The 18,775-nt window shown below is 45.8% G+C and overlaps 1 protein-coding gene across 6 annotated transcripts; it reads right to left on the bottom strand.

The window, feature by feature from the left end:
* Positions 1-1,635: 1,635 nt before the first annotated feature.
* On the bottom strand, positions 1,636-18,385 carry LOC105055096 (uncharacterized). Of its 6 annotated transcripts, none has more exons than XM_073246718.1 (6): positions 17,570-18,372; positions 5,083-5,189; positions 4,857-4,955; positions 4,492-4,786; positions 4,281-4,371; positions 1,636-1,894 (listed from the first exon to the last, which is right to left on the bottom strand). In XM_073246718.1, the coding sequence occupies exons 1-6, from the start codon at positions 17,580-17,582 to the stop codon at positions 1,873-1,875; spliced, it is 627 nt and encodes a 208-aa protein (XP_073102819.1). In that variant the 5' UTR covers positions 17,583-18,372; the 3' UTR covers positions 1,636-1,872. The 6 variants fall into 6 exon arrangements, with proteins under 6 accessions (XP_073102819.1, XP_073102816.1, XP_073102817.1 ...); XM_073246716.1 differs by lacking the exon at positions 1,636-1,894 and adding an exon at positions 3,935-4,182 and having other exon boundaries at positions 17,570-18,373; XM_073246717.1 differs by lacking the exon at positions 1,636-1,894 and adding an exon at positions 3,935-4,182 and having other exon boundaries at positions 4,498-4,786; positions 17,570-18,373.
* Between the last annotated feature and the right edge of the window lie 390 nt (positions 18,386-18,775).

The following is an 18,775-nucleotide window of genomic DNA, read 5'->3' as shown; positions in this document are numbered from 1 at the left end:
TCAGCCATGATAGAGATAATAAAAAAAGAAGAAAAGAGAGAAAAAAATTCAAAAAAAAATAAAAAAAAAAAAGAAAGGAAACAGGAAGAAAAGTGGAACAAGGGACAAATGAATTACAGACTAAGAAGATGTTTAAAAGGGGGAGAAATAAAAAATGGAGATGAAGTGAAAGTTGGAAGGATACTAACCTACAGATGGAGGAATGGGAAGGTTGAAAAAACTAAAAGAACTCGAAAAGAACCGACGGTGGAGGAATAGAATCAGAGAAGATGGACACCTAAAAGAGGTTCTGGAATGAGGACTCCAATAACTGATCTCAGGAAAGAAGAAGATGAAAAGGGTCAAGTTGGTAGAGGATCTAATGATATTTATAGATAAAAAGAAATTGATATGGGAGAGATACTGAATAGTCCCAGACCCATAAACTTCTGTCACTTATCAAACGCCTATTAAATCTCAGATGGTGTCAGATGGCTCATTTAAAATGCCACACCTAGAATAGCATATCCACTATTTTTTGAATGTCAAGCGTCCTTTTGCTCCTTTATATCATGATTGCCCCACCATGTCCCTTCGTTCTTCCCAAGGAGTGCGTCGTTTCAACTGAAAAAGGCAACTACTGCATGTCTTTGATAGAACTGATCTGTAATGCTCCCTTCATCTGAACTTTGAACTTAAGAGCAGGGAGGCATATCTTATGGATGAAATCATTTTGGCCAAAAACATGGTCACTTCGAACATCACCAACCTCCATCGCACGTTGGCCAGCCTCTGCTATAAGGTACACTAATTCGAGGTCCGACCTCGGATGCTACCAACCTCAACTCAGCCAGCTGGCATGCTCCAAGTCCGAGACATCGACACTCTTTCTCTATCAGATCAAATTCTACGACAACTAGGTTCGAAACCAGCGATCTCCATTACTCTTTGATCTCCAGCTATCAAATTCCTTCATATCACTAATCCTCTTCGATGGCTACTGGTCTCTATCAACCATCGACTTCGATAGCTTTTGATCCCTTGAGTTCATTGACCAACCTTCGACTGTTGAATCTCCTTCAGACAACCTACATCGCATGATAACCCCCCTTCGTATCTCCATCAGCTTTTGAGCTCGACAGCTGATGATTTGAGGGTGGTGCCGACCCCCCATCAGCATCCGATCCCAGTTGCCAACTCTAAATGACCTAATTTTCATGCTGTATTTCAAATTAGCACAACCGTCTGGCCACAGCTAGCCATGATTCAAATAAGGTAGCTATAACTACGCCATTTCGAGAATTTTGATCGCAAATCTCACCACATAGCATCCGAAACGGGCAAAACGGCCACAAATGATACTCTATGAATGGCTCCAATCTCATCTATAAATTGGAGCTTCGAACAAATCTTTAGGTATGATTTTTATCTCCGCTGACACATGCTCTTCTTTTTTATTCCAAAATACTAATTTGAGTATCAAAGGATCTCCGTCGGATCTACCTCTGGCTAAAACTTTATTACAGATCTCACCATCGAGAGATAAGTCATCATCCACTTCACTCACTCTGATCGAAGTCGGAATACTGTAGCAATAATAACAATATAAAAGACTATGTTGTGAATAGTTGCAAACACTCATTTTCATTCATTCATATATATGTATATGCATATAGAAACACAAGCTAACTTACTTTGAACAATCCAAACTAATAGCTAATTGATTTACAACAATTCCAACTATTAGCTAACTGATTCATGATTTTGATGCCTCCATGGTTTGTGTAGGAGGAATTAGCTCCATGGATCTTCAAGGATAGATTGGGTCAGGTCTAACTAGGCTGGGTGGGTTCGGGTCCATCCGAATAAATTGGTATTACGTCATTTCTTGATTCACCTTGAGATATTTTTTATCCTATTTATTATTTTCAATACTGTTATTTCAACAAGCTGATGAATACTAGGCTACAGCAGATTGCGAGATGCTATGGAGATTTTTAAACTTCAGAGTTTTTAGACAGCGTGCACGAGTTCTTTGCTATACTAATGAAGAGGAGTTTCTCCATCTGACAAGATTAAGTAACAACCTTCGATTCGGTCATGTCGGTCATTTCATTCTTCCAACACCTATACATGCTCGGCTTTACACTGTCTTATGATGCATAATTTTTTATTGGCAATATTTATTTCTCTAATAGTCAGAATTTTTGATTTGGTACGTAGTAATGTTTATGCTGATTTTGTTTTAGAATTTTCAGATCATTATGAAATCCATGATAGATATATTTGTGGTATTGTAATATCAAAAAATAGAATCATATTTGTTACTATAGTTAGGGATGTATATAGCGTCGATGTCATGGATCCGGGATGTGTCATCATGTTCGGCATGGAGATAAATTGGTGGATGGACAGATGTTTGATATGCCTGCAAGTTTTGAGTTTGTTGTAGGATTATTAAATGGGGAGGGAAGAAATTGGCATATCTGAAATCCATCTACTTTTGAATCCCTTCATGTAGAGGGTGATTTTCTTGACAGAGAATGAAATGAGGGTATTGTGAAGTGCTGCATGTTTGATAGGACTATCATGGCTTGTGATCGATCTCAATTGAGATTATTTAATGTTGATGCAGAAAATGATCTAATACCAAGTACATATTCTGAAGTTGGCTGTCCAGTATTCCATTCAGCTATAGGTATATGCCACAATCGCTATCTTGTATGTAAAGATATCCGTACTTCTTACAATATTTGTGAGGTTCATGGGAAGAACTTCTAAAATGTGATTTCTATATTTGATATTCACAAAGTGATTATGTTTGAGCATGCTGGATTCCAGGTTTGTGTTTGTATTTTCTAATAATAGTTTGAGAGTTTATTTGTCTTCAACTGATTCTGAAGTAGCTGTACTCCTTGATGAAAACCTTATGTTAGTTTGAGAATACACGAAAGAGTTGAACCTGTTGAATTATTTCATGATTTGGTTGTAACTTCTTTGTCTGCTGCTACTATCAATCTTCATACTCAATTTATTCATCGAAATTTTGATAGCTAGAGTGGATAGTTGAGGTATGATTCTTTTCTAAGCCACAGATGAATAAGTTGAGTACAAGGATTGATAGCAACAGCAGACAAAAAAGTTGCAGCTAAGCCATGAAATAATTCAATAAGTTCAACTCTCATATATTCTCAAACCAACATCAGGAGCCCAACTATTTCAGAATCAATTGAAGATAAATAAACTCTCAAACCATTATCAGAAAAGACAAACACAAATCCTTGAATCATGCACGCCCAAACATAATCACCTCATGAAATATCAAATGTAGAAATCACATCCAAGAAGTCTTGCCCACGAACCTCACAAATATTGTAGAAATTACGAATATCTTTATATACAAAATAGTGATTGTGGCATATATCTATAACTGAATGCAATACTGGACAGCCAACTTTAGGATATCTACTTGGAATCAGACCATTTTCTGCATCAACATCAAATAACCTCAATTGAGGTCGATCACAAGCCGTGACAGTCCTATCAAACATGCAGCACCTTACAATACCTCCATTCCATTCCCTGTCAAGAAAATCACCCCCTATATGAAAAGATTCAAAAATAGATAGATTCCAGATATGTCAATTTCTCTCCTCCCCATTCAACAATCCTACAACAAACTCAGAATTTGCGATCATATCAAATATCTGTCCATCCACTGACTTATCTCCATGCCGAACATGATGATACACCCCGAAATCCATAACATCGACGCTATATACATCTCCAACTATAGTAGCTATATACATCTCCAACTATAGTAGCAAATATGATCCTATTTTTTGATGTTACAATACCACAAACATACCTATCATGAATTTTATAATGATCTGAAAATTCTGAAATAAAATAAGCATAAACATTACTGCGTATCAAATAAAAAATCCTGACTACCAGAGGAACAAATGCTGCTATCAATAAAAAATCATCCATCACAAAATACGTGTAAAACCTAGCATGCATAAGTGTTGGAAAAATGAAATGACCGACATAATTGAATCGAAAGTTGCTGTTTCATCACATCAGATGGAGAAACTCTTTTTCATTAATGTCGCAAAGAACTCGTGCATGCCGTCCAAAAACTCCAAAGTTTAAAAATCTGCATAGCATCTCACAATTTGCTGTAGCCCAATATTCATCAGCCTGTTGAAATGACAGTATTGAAAATAGTAAATAAGATAAAAAATGTCTCAAGGTGAATCAAGAAACGACTTCATACCAATTTTAAAATGGTAAGTTACCATATAAAGAAGATGGGTTTGCCTATAACTTCATCACAAGGCATTGTCTCAGCCAAATGTCCCACAATAACTGGAAAAGCATCACGGACAACTACAATAGAGCATGATATTATTATCACATTATTTGATGAAACATAAAAAAACCAGAAACCATTAAAAAATTTCATAGGCAGCAATATCATAATCTGGTTGAATAAAATGGTGGCACAACAAGTACTGGTCTCCCAAGAAATTTGTCCACGTGGCAAAGCTTGAAATGAATTCCAAAGGCTATGTGGATTGTCCACATCACGACCCAAAGCACTGTCTCCACCAATCTCTGAAGTGTGCCCAGTCTCAACCAAACCATCGCCATCTTGATGAGCATGAGCGCCAATAGCTTGAGGTCCCAAGTCCGCGCTCCTGTCCACATCAGAATCTGAAGCATTTTCCCCAGAAGATCTAGGTTCCAAGTCTACACTCCTGTGAGGAATGTATCTAGACACAATTCTCCATATACAACCAACCTGAAATAAAGAGGGTTAGTATGAGCAACACGAAAATCAACAAACATGGGACACAAAAGAGATAAGGAACCTGGTAAATTGAAAAACGAGCAATGCGAAATCCAAGACTGAGGACACCAGCAGATACTGTAAAGAAGCATCCGGCAAGTCTCCACCATATATGCCAAACCTGAAATGGCACAGAAAACATATGAACAACAGCAAATAACCAAAATAAAAAGGTGTGTTAAAGCATGATACTAGAAATAATGTCAATCAAAGTGAAAATATGTTAGGAGATGGAAGGGTTAGAAAACCTGGAGAATCAGGAAGCCGGCAAGTCGACCTCCAAACCTAAGCACATTAACAAATATCTCAAAGAAACCCCAGAAAGTAGGATGCGTCCCAAGTCTTTCTCCCCTTACTGCCTCAGCAAATCAAAAATGTAAGTAAACAAACTTATTGAGAAGAATATCAATGGAAATCAAAAATAATGAGACAATTGATCTGCGGCTCAGATATTAGTGAATCAATATACACATATAACCCATTAAAAGATCCATCCTTCTCAAATTAAGCTTCACATTTTGAGATTTAGAGATCATTTTACACTACCACCTCGCACTTACAAATTCAAAGATATGGAATACTGCCCTTCTACCCATGGCCTTACATATTTAAGACTATGCAATAAATATTGACAAAAAAAAAAAAAAAAAAAAGCTACTAGAGGCAGCAAATCTATGTAATACACATTCTAACACATCTGCTCAAATAGCCCTGTGACTCTGTGATCATGGAGCAGTTGCACATATATGATTACAGATTCGTGATTTATGACCACGTGCAGCACAGAGCATTCCAGATTTATGATTACACAAAACTTTGCGCTTATACAACCAAATACATGGAACAATCCATTTACCCAGAGCCTTAGAGACTTATGATTATGCAATATGTATTAACAAAAAAGCTAATAAAGGCAGCAGATCTATGTAAAACATATTCTGACAGTCATAGTCCAATAGCCCTGTGATCTTATGATCATATAGTAAGTACACATGTTGAATGACACAAGAAGGAATTGGAAAATGATGTGAATACTTTAAGAGGGCATTTGGTTCGTAACCGGAATCAAAATAGAAATGAAAATGAGAATGGTTTGGAATCGAAATCGGAATCAGAATGGTCAAATCTCCCGAAGCGTTTGGTTCGTGATCGGAATCAAAATCAGAATCAAAATTGGAATGAAAAATTAAGTCCATAAAGGAGAGTAGGGATTGAGTTCTATATAAATTGACCCATTTCCATTCCACTCCAGAATCGAAATCGAAATGGGACTCCTCCCAACCAAACAGTTGGAATGGAAGTTGTTGGTGCAAAAATCCGCCAGCGTCGGAGAAGCGAGAGTCGAGGGAGTCGCGGTCGCCGCCGGGACCTGCAAAGGAAGTCTAAACCGGAGTTGGGGGTGCTCCAGCAAGACCCTCCGACGCTCAAGTCAGTTCTCTGCCTCAACAAGAATGGAGTGCTCGAACGAAAATTTTTGCAGAATTTTGAGATAGAGATTAGAGCTTAGAGAATAACGTATCTGAGGTCCCCCTTTTATAGGCGAAGGATGCAACAGACTGATAGCGACGTTTGTAACCGCCTGGTAGTGGGCCGTTCAAGGCCATAAGGAATTTGTTGCGGAGAGTAGTGGCGTCAGGGGCTGTTCAGAGCCACGTGGAGCTTATCACGGGGAGTGGAGTAGTATCTGTTGTCGCGACTTGCCAGAGAGTGGTGGAGCCGCGCGGAATCCGTCACAGGAAGTGGAGCAGAGTCGTGGCCATTACTGTGGCCTGCCAGGGAGTCCAGACCTGTCGGCCGAAGCTCGGTTGAGGTGTCCGGCAGAGAGAGATAGCTCTCCATCTGAGAGGAGTTCGGATGTTGCTGGCGAGCCCTCCACCGTTGGGTGCCTTGGGCACTAGTACTGCAGGTGAGGGTCATTTGCTGTAGGAGCTCGGTCAGAGGCTTTCCGTAGATGAAGTTCGGTTTCACGCAGAATTCGGCAGAAGGTCGACCGGCAGTGGATGTCGGATGGCGCTGCAGAGGTTCATCCGCTGGAGGGGTCCGACTGCTGGAGTCCGTGTGTCGTAGGAGTTCGTCCGGAACCTGTCCGCTACAGAAGTTCGGTCGGAGTCCGGTCCCCGTAGAAGTCCGGATGGGGATCATTTGTCGAGGAAGCTCGGCCGAAGCCTGCCTGCAATAGAAGTTCGGAAGGAATTCGCTCACAATAGAAGCTCAGGTGGAGGCTTACAGTAGAAATCTGACGTGGACCGCTCGTAGTAGAAATTCGGAGCAGACCGCTTGTAGTGGTAGCTCGGAGCAGATCACTTGTGGTAGAAGTTCGGAGTAGACCGCTTGCGATGGGGGCCCGGAGTCCGGCCCTTGCCAGAATTCAGATGTGGCCCATCTGCGATAGGAGCTTGGGGCTGAAGTTCGGCTCCCGTAGGAGCTCAGACGAAGTCTACCTGCAGTCGGAGTTCGGAGAAGAAGTCCAGCTCCCGTAGGAGCTCGGACGAAGTCTACCTGCAGTCGGGATTCGGGGAAGAAATCCGGCTCCCGTAGGAGCTCGGACAAAGTCTACCTGCAGTCGGGGTTCGGGGAAGAAGTCCGGCTCCCGTAGGAGCTCGGACGAAGTCTAGAAGGTGGTCGACCACCGTAGAAACTTGGATGGAGTCCGTCCGTCGTGGAGAATCCGGTTGACACTGGTGGGGGTTTATCCGTCGGCAGGACTTGGGAACGTTGCGGAGGCTCGACCGTCGGAGAGATTCGGGAAGATGTCGCCGAAGGTCGGACGTCGGTAGAATCCCGGGAGGGTCACTCCTGACACGAACTTCGGCTGGGGGGTATTTTATACCCAACACCAGTCCCCCTACTTCCAAGTTCGACTTTCGAATGAAGGAAGTATAGAGAAGTTGTTACAGCCGAAGTTGCCCACTTGAATTCTGCGCACGACCGCCCTTGGAAATCCTGACATTTAGTGTGCGCGTGCCAGAATCTTTTTCTAATTGGGGCGATCCGAAGAGTCTTTTTGAAATTTTCGCTGGAGCGTAGTCCCAAGTGCCACACCATAATGGTCCCGCCAGCAGTCAGCCCTACACCACGGTGAGTGGGACACGTGGCGGGCGTTGGTTGGCCTAGGGATATCCACCGCCATGACTGTGTCAGGCCCCGTTGCTTATTTAAACCCCCTCCTTCCCTCCAGGGACTTCATTTCGCCTGAGAGTCCAGACGACGCCTTTCTTCTGCCTGAGAATTCAGCCACCCATCGGCGCCCTTTTCGATCCTAAGCATTCTTCGCGCCAATCCTCGCCATCTCCGCCGGCTCCCCGCCTGCGTCGGGCCAATCTGGGTTGGTCCCGAAACCTCTCTTGCCATCGTGGTTGTTCTTTCCTCTTTTTGCTTTGTTTGTTCAGCTTCCGAGGGTTTATTCGCAATCTCTCATGATCTTCCGGGATTTCCTTCTCTTCTTCTTTTTTTTTTTTTTTTGCTGCAGGCACGGACGTAGGAGTTGCCCGGGCGGCCCTCGCCGTCGACGTCCCTTACAACGTCGAGCCTTCAGTCCTCCGAGCCCTTTTGAGGAGTTCTCCCGCCGGGGCTTCTGCCCCGAAGGTCAATCTCGAGAGGATGCTACGGATGGAGAGGAGTAGGAGGGGGGAAACAGTGGCCTGCAAGTTCAGTGGCTGCCGAACTGCCACTGAAGGCTCCTACAGCTTCAAAGGAGACTTGAGGGAGAATTCCTTCAACAACAGAGATTTAATAACGGAACTAGCCGGTGAGTGCGTCCTGCCCAAGAATTTCGAAGTAGTTGAACGGGGCGACACCGATCAAGGGGATAGAGTTGTCGTCATAAGCTGTGGCGGGTTTCTTGACGTCGTCGAGGTCGAGGGACCAGAGGCAGTCGGTGCTGACGGCGGAACAGTAGAACTTGTTGCGGGAGCGGTGGAAGTAGCGCATGCCGACCTTGCCGAAGTACCTAGGATGGTGGTTGTCGGGGAGCACACGGTGGTGGTGCATGCCTCCGACGTTATCGCGGCCTCCGGGATACTTTCGATTCTTCCTGATGCAGGTCGTCGTTGCCGCTGCTGCCGCCGCCCCTTGAGTTCTATCCCCCCTTTTCCCCCTAGGGTTAGGGTTTCGGCAATAAAGCAGAACGAGGCGGCGGGCGAGAGCCGATGGATTCATCACACGTACTGGAAAATACTGCTGAGAAGGATGGAACTGGAAGGAGAAGTCGAAAGCTTGAAGCGGTCTCTAATGTATTCTTTTCAAGTCTTGTAGTAATGTTCTTCTTTCCTCAGTCTTCAGAGCTTTGTAACGTATACCTTGTTAATCGAGAATGAAAAGAAGATTTTTATTACCTTGTCCGCACTTTGCGTCAAATTGTCACCCGCTGAACTTCTTTTATTCGCTATTGTTACTATTATATTCCTCCCTTTTTTTTCTTTTCTCGAGTGAGGGTTTTTCCTCTGCTCTTAGTGGGATCGCAGGAGCGCGGAGGCGCCACCGAGAAGATTCTCTTTTTCTTATCTGGTCTTGAATGACCAGACCTTAGTTGGTGTCATGACGGGATTCTTTTCCTATTTCTGATGTAATCGGTTTCAGCTCGGGTTAGGACGAGGTTCTCCTTCTGTTCCTAACAGGACTGCGGAGGCACATATGGGCGTTGCAGGACCTCTCCCTCCATCCGATCTAAGGGTAACCGGGCCTTCGCCTTTGCTCATGTTAGGGCGAGGTTCTCCTCCTGTCCCTAACATGGCTGTGGGGGCACATACGGGTGTTGCAGGGTCTCTCCCCCCATCCGGTCTAATGGTAACCGGGCCTTCGACTTTGCTCATGTTAGGGCGAGGTTCTCCTCCTGTCCCTAACAGGGCTGTGGGGGCACATATGGGCGTTGCAGGGCCTCTCTCCCCATCCGATCTAAGGGTAACCGGGCCTTCGGCTTTGCTCATGTTAGGGCGAGGTTCTCCTCCTGTCCCTAACAGGACTGTAGGGGCACATATGGGCGTTGCAGGGCCTCTCTCCCTATCCGGGCTAGCGGCAACCGGGCCTTCGACTTTGCTCATGTTAGAGCGAGATTCTCCTCCTGTCCCTAACAGGGCTATGGGGGCACATATGGACGTTGCAGGGCCTCTCCCCCATCCGGTCTAAGGGTAACCGGGCCTTCGACTTTGTTCATGTTAGGGCGAGATTCTCCTCCTGTCCCTAACAGGGCTGTGGGGGGCACATATGGGCGTTGTAGGGCCTCTCCCCCCATCCGGTCTAAGGGTAATCGGGCCTTCGATTTTGCTCATGTTAGGGCGAGGTTCTCCTCCTGTCCCTAACAGGACTGTGGGGGCACATATGGGCGTTGCAGGGCCTCTCTTCCCATCCGATCTAAGGAGGACCGGGCCTTCGATTGTGTCGAGACGAGGTTCTCCTCCTATTCCCGACACGGTTTGTTTCGATTGTCCTGTCGATATAGGCTCGTGCCAAGAGAGAAGACATATGGATATAAAACTTTTATTTAAAATAAAGTTATCGGTAATACATTCATAAATTTTTCGAGCTCCATGGTCGCGGGAGGTCTGCTCCTCCGAGCTCCTTGAGATAGTAAGTTCCGGGCCGGACTACCTCTTTGACTTCGTACGGACCTTCCCAATTTGGGACAAGCTTCCCTCAATCCTGAGGTTGCGAGACAGCGGCTCGTCGAAGCACTAGGCCTCCTGCTCTAAAGACTTTGTTTTTGACCCGAGAGTTGTAATAACGGGCGACTTTCTGTCTGTAGGCTGCCATCCGAACTTGAGCTACCTCCCGCTTTTCTTCTAACAAGTCAAGGTTGGCTTTGAGACCCTGCGAATTGTGATGTTCATTGAATGCCACGACTCGTGCTGATGGGAGTTTGAGCTCAATTGGGATAACAGCCTCCGTTCCGAAGGCTAGAGCGAAAGGGATCTCCCCCGTGAGCAATCTTTGGGTAGTTTGGTACGCCCACAACACATGATAAAGTTCGTCTGCCCAAGTTCCCTTCACTCTTTCGAGCCTTGTCTTGATTCCTTGCAGCAGAGTTCTGTTGGTCACTTCAGCTTCGCCGTTGGCCTGAGGATGGGCTACCGATGTGAAGTTGTGGGAGATGTTTAGATCCTCGCAAAATTCGGCGAACCTCGCTCCCACAAACTGTCGCCCATTATCAGTAATTAGGGTTCTCGGCAGGCCGAACCTGCAAACGATTGATTTCCAGACGAAGTCTTGCACTTTAGCTTTTGTGATTTTTGCCAGTGGTTCGGCTTCAACCCACTTGGTGAAATAGTCAATTGTTACCAGGAGGAACTTCCTCTGCCCCGATGCCACGGGAAAAGGTCCAAGGATATCCATTCCCCATTGCACAAATGGCCACGGGGCGCCCAAGGGTGTAAGCTCGGAGGCGGGCTGTCTCTGGATGTTGGCATATCTCTGACATCGGTCACACTTTTTGACGTATTCAATGGAGTCACGATACGTTGTCGGCCAGTAATACCCTTGGCGGAGCAACTTGTGGGATAAGGATCTAGCTCCCAGATGGCTTCCGCAGATTCCTTCGTGCATCTCCCATAAGGCGTAGTCAGCTTCCGAAGGTCGGAGACATTTTAAAAGAGACAAAGAGTATGACCTCTTGTACAACTTGTCCTCATAAAGGATGTATCGGGAGGCTTGATTTCTGAGCTTCCGAGCTTCTTTTGCATCATGAGGGAGAACCCCGTCTCTGAGATATGCCACCAGTAGGTCGATTCAACTGGGTCCGTGGCCAATTTCCATCACGGGCCGCGATTCTTCCATACTTGAGCACTTCAGAACTTCAAAGAGAACTTCCTTGGGCAATTCAGTCGGAGCCAGCGTAGCCAACTTGGAGAGGAGATCGGCTCTGATATTTTTCGTTCTTGGAATCTGCCTGATGTTGAAGCTACTAAAGGCGGGGACGAGCTTCTTTATCTTTTCAAGATATTTAGCCATGCTGTCATCGCGTGCTTCGTAGTTTCTGCTGACTTGTCCCACTACCAATTGGGAGTCACTGTAAATTTGGAGCCGATCTACTCTTAATTCTTTGGCGATCCTCAATCCTGTGATCAGAGCTTCATATTCCGCTCCATTGTTCGTTGCGGGGAACTCGAAGCGCAGCGCGTACTCCGCGACGATCCCCTCCGGACTGATCAAGATCAGGCCCGTGCCTGTGCCCGACATGTTGGAGGATCCGTCCACATAGAGGGCCCAAAAGCAATCAGGGGGGTCTGTTTCTTCTTCAGAGGAGTTCAGTCGGGACTTCAGGCCGTCAATTTCACCTTGTTCAGGTTTGGCCTCCTCCGAGATAGTGTATTCTACTATAAAGTCTGCCAATATCTAGGCTTTTACTGTTGGCCTAGGTTGATAGTTGATGTCGAATTCTGTGAGCTCGATCGCCCATTTCGCTATCCTCCCGGAAGCATCCGCCTGGTGCAGAATCGTCTTAATCGATTGGTCGGTGAGCAACGTTACGGTGTGTCCTTGAAAGTAAGGTCGGAGCCTCCAGACTGCAATCAATAGGGCGTAAGTTAGTTTCTCTAATTTAGTATACCTGGTTTCGGCGTCTCTCAACACGCGACTGATATAGTAGATTGGCCGTTGAATTTTTGCTTCTTCCTTGACAAGAACTGCTGCGAGGGCCATAGGGGAGACCGCCAGGTACAAGAACAACTCCTCCCCGGGCTCGGGCTTCGTCAATAGCGGAGGTGAGCCGAGGTAGTTCCTTAGTTCTTCGAATGCCTGTTGACACTCAGTGGTCCAACAGAAGTTCTTCGGCCGCTTGAGGGTTTGGAAGAAGGGTAAGCACCGTTCGGCCGACCTCGCAATGAAGCGATTCAGGGCTGCCACCCTCCCTGTAAGGCGCTGAACCTCTTTTATCGACTTCGGGGCGGCCATCTCCTGGATGGCGCGAATCTTCTCCGGATTGGCTTCAATCCCGCGCCCCGATACCATGAAGTCCAGGAACTTCCCCGAGGTCACTCCGAAAGCACACTTAGTCGGGTTCAGCTTCATCTTATATTTTCGGAGGGCGCCGAAGGTCTCCTCGAGGTCGACGACGTGGTTCATCGAAGATTTGCTTTTCACAAGCATGTCGTCCACGTAGACCTCCATATTACGGTCGATCTGTTTCTTGAAGATTTTGTTCACCAGTCGTTGATAGGTCGCACCTGCATTTTTGAGGTCGAAAGGCATGACCCTGTCACAGTAAAGACCATGGTTAGTAATGAAGGCAGTCTTTTCTTCATCTTCTGGTGCCATCCTGATTTGATTATAGTCGGAGAATGCGTCCATAAAGGTGAGAAGCTCATGGCTCGAGGTTGCATCCACCAGTTAATCAATTCTGGGCAGAGGGTAGCTGTCCTTTGGGCAGGCTTTATTCAACTTTTTGAAGTCTATACACATCCTCCACTTGCCGTTTGCCTTTTTGACTAGGACAACGTTGAAAATTCAGTCAGGATAATTGACTTCTCTAATGAATTCGGCCTTCAGGAGTTTATCCACTTCCTCGACTATCACTTTTTGCCTTTCCGGTGCATGATCTCGAATTTTTTCTTTCGTCGGCCGATGCTTTGGATCAACGGCCAGACGATGTTCCATGACCTCTGCGTCAATCTCCGGTATGTCCGCTGGAACCCAAGCGAAAACATCCGCATTCTTTTGTAGGAAATCAACGAGCTGCGTCCGTACCTCTTCCCTCAGGTTGGAGCCGATCTTCACCACATGCTCTGTACTCCCATCATTCAAGGTGATCGAAACCAGATCTTCTATTGGCCCGCCCCTTTCCTCAGCGAGGTCGTCGCGGGCGTCCAATCCATCAACCGGACAGAGGTCAGATTGGTCACTTCTTTGCAAGGCTATGTTGTAGCAGTGTCTAGCCAGGGCTTGATCTCCCTTGACTTCTCCGACCCCCTGGTTAGTAGGGAATTTTAATTTCAGATGGTAGGTCGACACCACAGCCCGGAGGGCATTGAGGCCAGATCGACCGAGGATTGCATTGTAGGCTGACGGTGCTTTCACCACCAGAAAATCCACCAGAGCCCTGGATTGTCTTGGATATCGACCCGCAACTACAGTCAAAGTTATTACCCCCTCCACCGGGATAGCATCGTCGGTAAATCCTACTAGAGGAGAGCTAATCGGCCCCAAACGACCGTCAAGGATGGACATTTTTAAGAAGGCATCGTAGAACAAAATATCGGTCGAACTTTCATTGTCGATAAGAATACAGTGCACATCGTAATTGGCTATATTTAAAGAAACTACAACCGTATCGTTATGAGGGAATTGAACTCCCCGAGCATCTTCCTCAGTAAAGGTTATGGATTCCTCAATTCTTTGTCGCTTGGGAGGTCTAGCCAATACACCGGTTGTTCCCTGTCGGGATTCTCCTGAGATGGTGTTAGTGAAACCGGTCGGAGGTCGATTATCGGGCCGCTCCATGCCGACTGCTGTCACCGGAGGAAGAGGAGCCTGGGAAACCGGAGATGAGGCCGGGGCTTGCAGAGCTTGCTGAGATCTGACCGCGGAGGCCGTTGACCGCCTGGTGGTTGCCCCCCAGGGAGGCACCAGGTGAAGATCAGGCAGGAAGCTGGAGGAGAAGGTGTCGGAGAAGATGACCAGAGGTGGTTCCATTGAGCGCTCCTTTAAGAACAAGGGTACTGCGAAGACACAGGCCCCTTCCTCTAGCGCCAATTCTGTTGGTGCAAAAATCCACCGACGTCAGAGAAGCGGGAGTCGAGGGAGTCGCGATCGCCGTCGGGACCTGCAAAGGAAGTCTAAACCGAAGTTAAGGGTGCTCCGGCAAGATCCTCCGATGCTCAAGTCAGTTCTCTGCCTCAACAAGAATGGAGTGCTCGAACGAAAATTTTTGCAGAATTTTGAGATAGAGATTAGAGCTTAGAGAATAACGTATCTGGAGTCCCCCTTTTATAGGCGGAGGATGCAACAGACTGATAGCGACGTTTGTAACCGCCTGGTAGTGGGCCGTTCAAGGCCATAAGGAATTTGTTGCGGAGAGTAGTGGCGTCAGGGGTTGTTCAGAGCCACGTGAAGCTTGTCGCGGGGAGTGGAGTAGTGTCTGTTGTCGCGACTTGTCAGAGAATGGTGGAGCCGCGCGGAATCCGTCACAGGAAGTGGAGCAGAGTCGTGCCCATTACTGTGGCCTGCCAGGGAGTCCAGGCCTGTCGGTCGAAGCTCGATTGAGGTGTCCGGCAAAGAGAGGTAGCTCTCCATCTGAGAGGAGCTCGAATGTTGCTGGCGAGCCCTCCACCGTTGGGTGCCTTGGGCGCTAGTACTGCAGGCGAGAGTCATTTGCTGTAGGAGCTCGATCAGAGACTTTCTGTAGACGAAGTTCGATTTCACGCAGAATTCGGCAGAAGGTCGACCGGCAGTGGATGTCGGATGGCGTTGGAGAGGTTCATCCGCTGGAGGGGTCCGACTGCTGGAGTCTGTGTGTCGTAGGAGTTCGTCCGGAATCTGTCCGCTACAGAAGTTCGATCAGAGTCCGATCTCCGTAGAAGTCCGGATGGGGATCATTTGTCGAGGAAGTTCGGCCGAAGCCTGCCTGCAATAGAAGATCGGAAGGAATTCGTTCACAATAGAAGCTCAGGTGGAGGCTTACAGTAGAAATCCGACGTGGACCGTTCGTAGTAGAAATTCGGAGCAGACCGCTTGTAGTGGTAGCTCGGAGCAGACCGCTTGTGGTAGAAGTTCATAGTAGACCGCTTGCGGTGGGGGCCCGGAGTCCAGCCCTTGCCAGAATTCGGATGAGACCCACCTGCGATAGGAGCTTGGGGCTGAAGTTCGGCTCCCGTAGGAGCTCGGACGAAGTCTACCTGCAGTCGGAGTTCGAGGAAGAAGTCCGGCTCCCGTAGAAGCTCGGACGAAGTCTACCTGCAGTCGGGGTTCGGGGAAGAAGTCCGGCTCCCGTAGGAGCTCGGATGAAGTCTACCTACAGTCGGGGTTCGGGGAAGAAGTCCGACTCCCGTAGGAGCTCGGACGAAGTCTAGAAGGTGGTCGAGCACCGTAGAAACTTGGATGGAGTTCGTCCATCGTGAAGAATCCGGTTGACACTGGTGGGGGTTTATTCGTCGGCAGGACTTGGGAACGTTGCAGAGGCTCGGCCGCCGGAGAAGTTCGGGAAGATGTCGCCGAAGGTCGGACGCCGGTAGAATTCCGAGAGGATCACTCCTGACACGAACTTCGGTTGGGGATATTTTATACCCAACAGGAGTCATCTATTCCAATTCCGATTCCAAACCCTCATTTCCTCCAACCAAGCATCCCCTAACTATTAAATCAACAAAGTTCAGTTAGAAAGCTTTCTAGGTAATAATCATGTAGCAATTACGCATCTGAAAAAGAAGGAACCACATTACTATAATTTACTATAAAATCAACATGACATAAAAGTTAAAAGTATCTCCAAGTCCACTGGTTTAATGTTGCCATGAAACAAACTATACGACAAAATAAAGGAAACTACAAAGAGATGGAGAAGGTAACACATTTCTTTGATTTGGCATTCTATAATTCACATACGCATCCAGCACAACAGAGTTTCTTCTGTTTTATCTGCTGCAGGTAAACAGAAATAATTTAACATATAGGCGGAATGTAGATTACCAGGCTTTGAACAACTGTTACGAATACAAGCATCTTAACAAAGTTCTCCATCCAACTAAACATATAAATATTTACAAAAATCATTTAAAAGATATGCATTAGTCAAGAAAACATCAAATCGAGAACCACAAAATCATAAAACAGCTAATGCAATCATGTATTTATCACGACAAAATTCTAAATCAACTAATGAGGACACTTATTTCACATGAACATGAGATATATGCTCTACCAACCATACCCATGAGAATTTGTCCTATACGCTGAAGCCTAACTGGGAAAAACCCTCTTAATTTATCTTAGCCATAATGTCCGTAACCCTTGTATTTAGCCAACGTATAAAGCTCCATAAAATTTCATACGATCTCATGACTTCTTTTTACATGCGATCTCATGACTTCTTTTTATTTCTTTTTTCATGAAAAGAAAGGAATGTTAACTACCATTTTGTAGAAAGTGATGAAAGCAGTTGGTAAACAGACAAAATCTGGTAGGCGTGGTGAGAGTCCTTGTCCTACAATAGATTAACAGTTCAAAACCCAACCGGTGATACTGAATACCAGTGAATCTAAGAAAATAACGATATAAGAGCAGCACGAATAACCTCTCCAATTCACTTCAAAAAAAAAAAGAGCAGCATGAAATACCCAAAACAATAAGCATCTAAAGAGGGGTTAATTGTATAAAAACTCTAAAGAAAATAAATAAGTAGAGAAAAACAAGTGCAAGAGAAATAGAAAGCTCAACCGTCCCAGTACTCAAGAGTTATTGACAACTCCACCTTCCACCGTCTCAACAACCCAAGCAATTACTATAACGCGGAGCCAAGAAACAACATATATTTACATCGTACGCTATTTATAATTGATTTATTCGCACTTACTTCCACTGAGCTATGGATGTGTTATTCCCAACATAGAAAGCAAAGATGATGATGGGCTTTTTATCTTTGATAATATTGATTGTTTACACTCATTTTCCTCCATTTTACTGCAAAGAAGATTGTTTACATTCATTACTTTTTCACTGGCTTCTAAATCTCGAGGAAAAAATGCAGAAACCTAAGAACCAGTGCTCCTCAACAAAAAATCTTCAAATATTTAAGACAATGTTGTATCTTACCTCCTGATTCCATCCCAATGTAAACCCTCGATATCCAAATTTACGAGGAGGCGGCTTTAATAGGCGGATTTTTACCAGTGGGTATAACCCTTTACATGGAGCAGCATTCGGATCCGGGTCCTTCCCGCCGCGAAGAGTGGAGAAAGGCCGAGCTACCGCCCGCCTGGTCACCAGCTCAGGGAATAATATCGATCTCACGAGTTCCGCTATCGATCTGAGTGACCTCCATTCTTCCGCCATGGCTGCAGCCGTGCAGCCCTCCTTCTGCGCTCCAATCCGGCCAAGCGAGCAACCACTTTCCGCTCCACCTTAATCTGACATAGCTGCCTTCTTCTCTCGTGTTAGAGATCCGGCCGCGTTGATCGGGTCGACCGGGTCGAACCGCCAAAGCCGCGACCCGGAGGCCTCCACGAGTTGGGTGGACCTCCATCACGAGTTGGGTAGACCTCAATCTTGGAATTCGAAAAGAAACTCGGGTGTCCGGAGAGAAAACAAACGGAGAAGAGCAAATAGGAGGTGCTTGATCTTCCCGCTGTAGACGTCGGACGGCGAGCACGGTCTGGGGGTCTCCGCCATGAGCTACTTCGTCGAGGTGGGAGGCGATGAACTCCTCCACTTCGATCATGCAGATCGCCGCCTGATTGGGTTTCCATCCAGATCCACCCGGGAGAGAGGAGGGGGGTGAGGAAGAGAGAGAGAGAGATGAAGCGGATGAGGAAGGGGGTTGAGGTCGATCAAAAAACCGGAGGCGCCTCTCTTTAAGAAAGAAACGAGTGGTTTTAGGAGGAAAGAACAATACCCACGGCTGCAGTGGGTTTAATGTTATTTACCGCACCTAGCCCGTGCCGTGGGGCGGGCTCAATTTAAACGATGGAAACAAATAATTAATAAAATATAATAATAATAAATAAATATTTTTAATATATATATATATATATATATATATATATATATATATATTATTTTGATTTTTTTTTTTTTAGAAACATGTTACTTATTCAGGATATTCGCATATATGGCCACATAAGGTGCATTTAGTCCGAAAGTTATTTTCGAACTATATATGATAAATATATTTTTTTGAATAGAAAAAGACTTTAATCAATATTGTAATGTTAAAATATCTCATAAGATAGGCTTTCAATGATTATGGACTGATTTTTTATTTTAATTTATTATAATATACGAGCTATCGTCTGAATGGTG

The sequence above is a fragment of the Elaeis guineensis genome, chromosome 12 (genome assembly GCF_000442705.2).
Source record: "Elaeis guineensis isolate ETL-2024a chromosome 12, EG11, whole genome shotgun sequence".
NCBI classification, from domain to species: Eukaryota; Viridiplantae; Streptophyta; class Magnoliopsida; order Arecales; family Arecaceae; genus Elaeis; species Elaeis guineensis.
The sequence above is the reverse complement of the archived record's forward strand: the minus strand, read 5'-3'. Positions and strand labels throughout refer to the sequence as shown.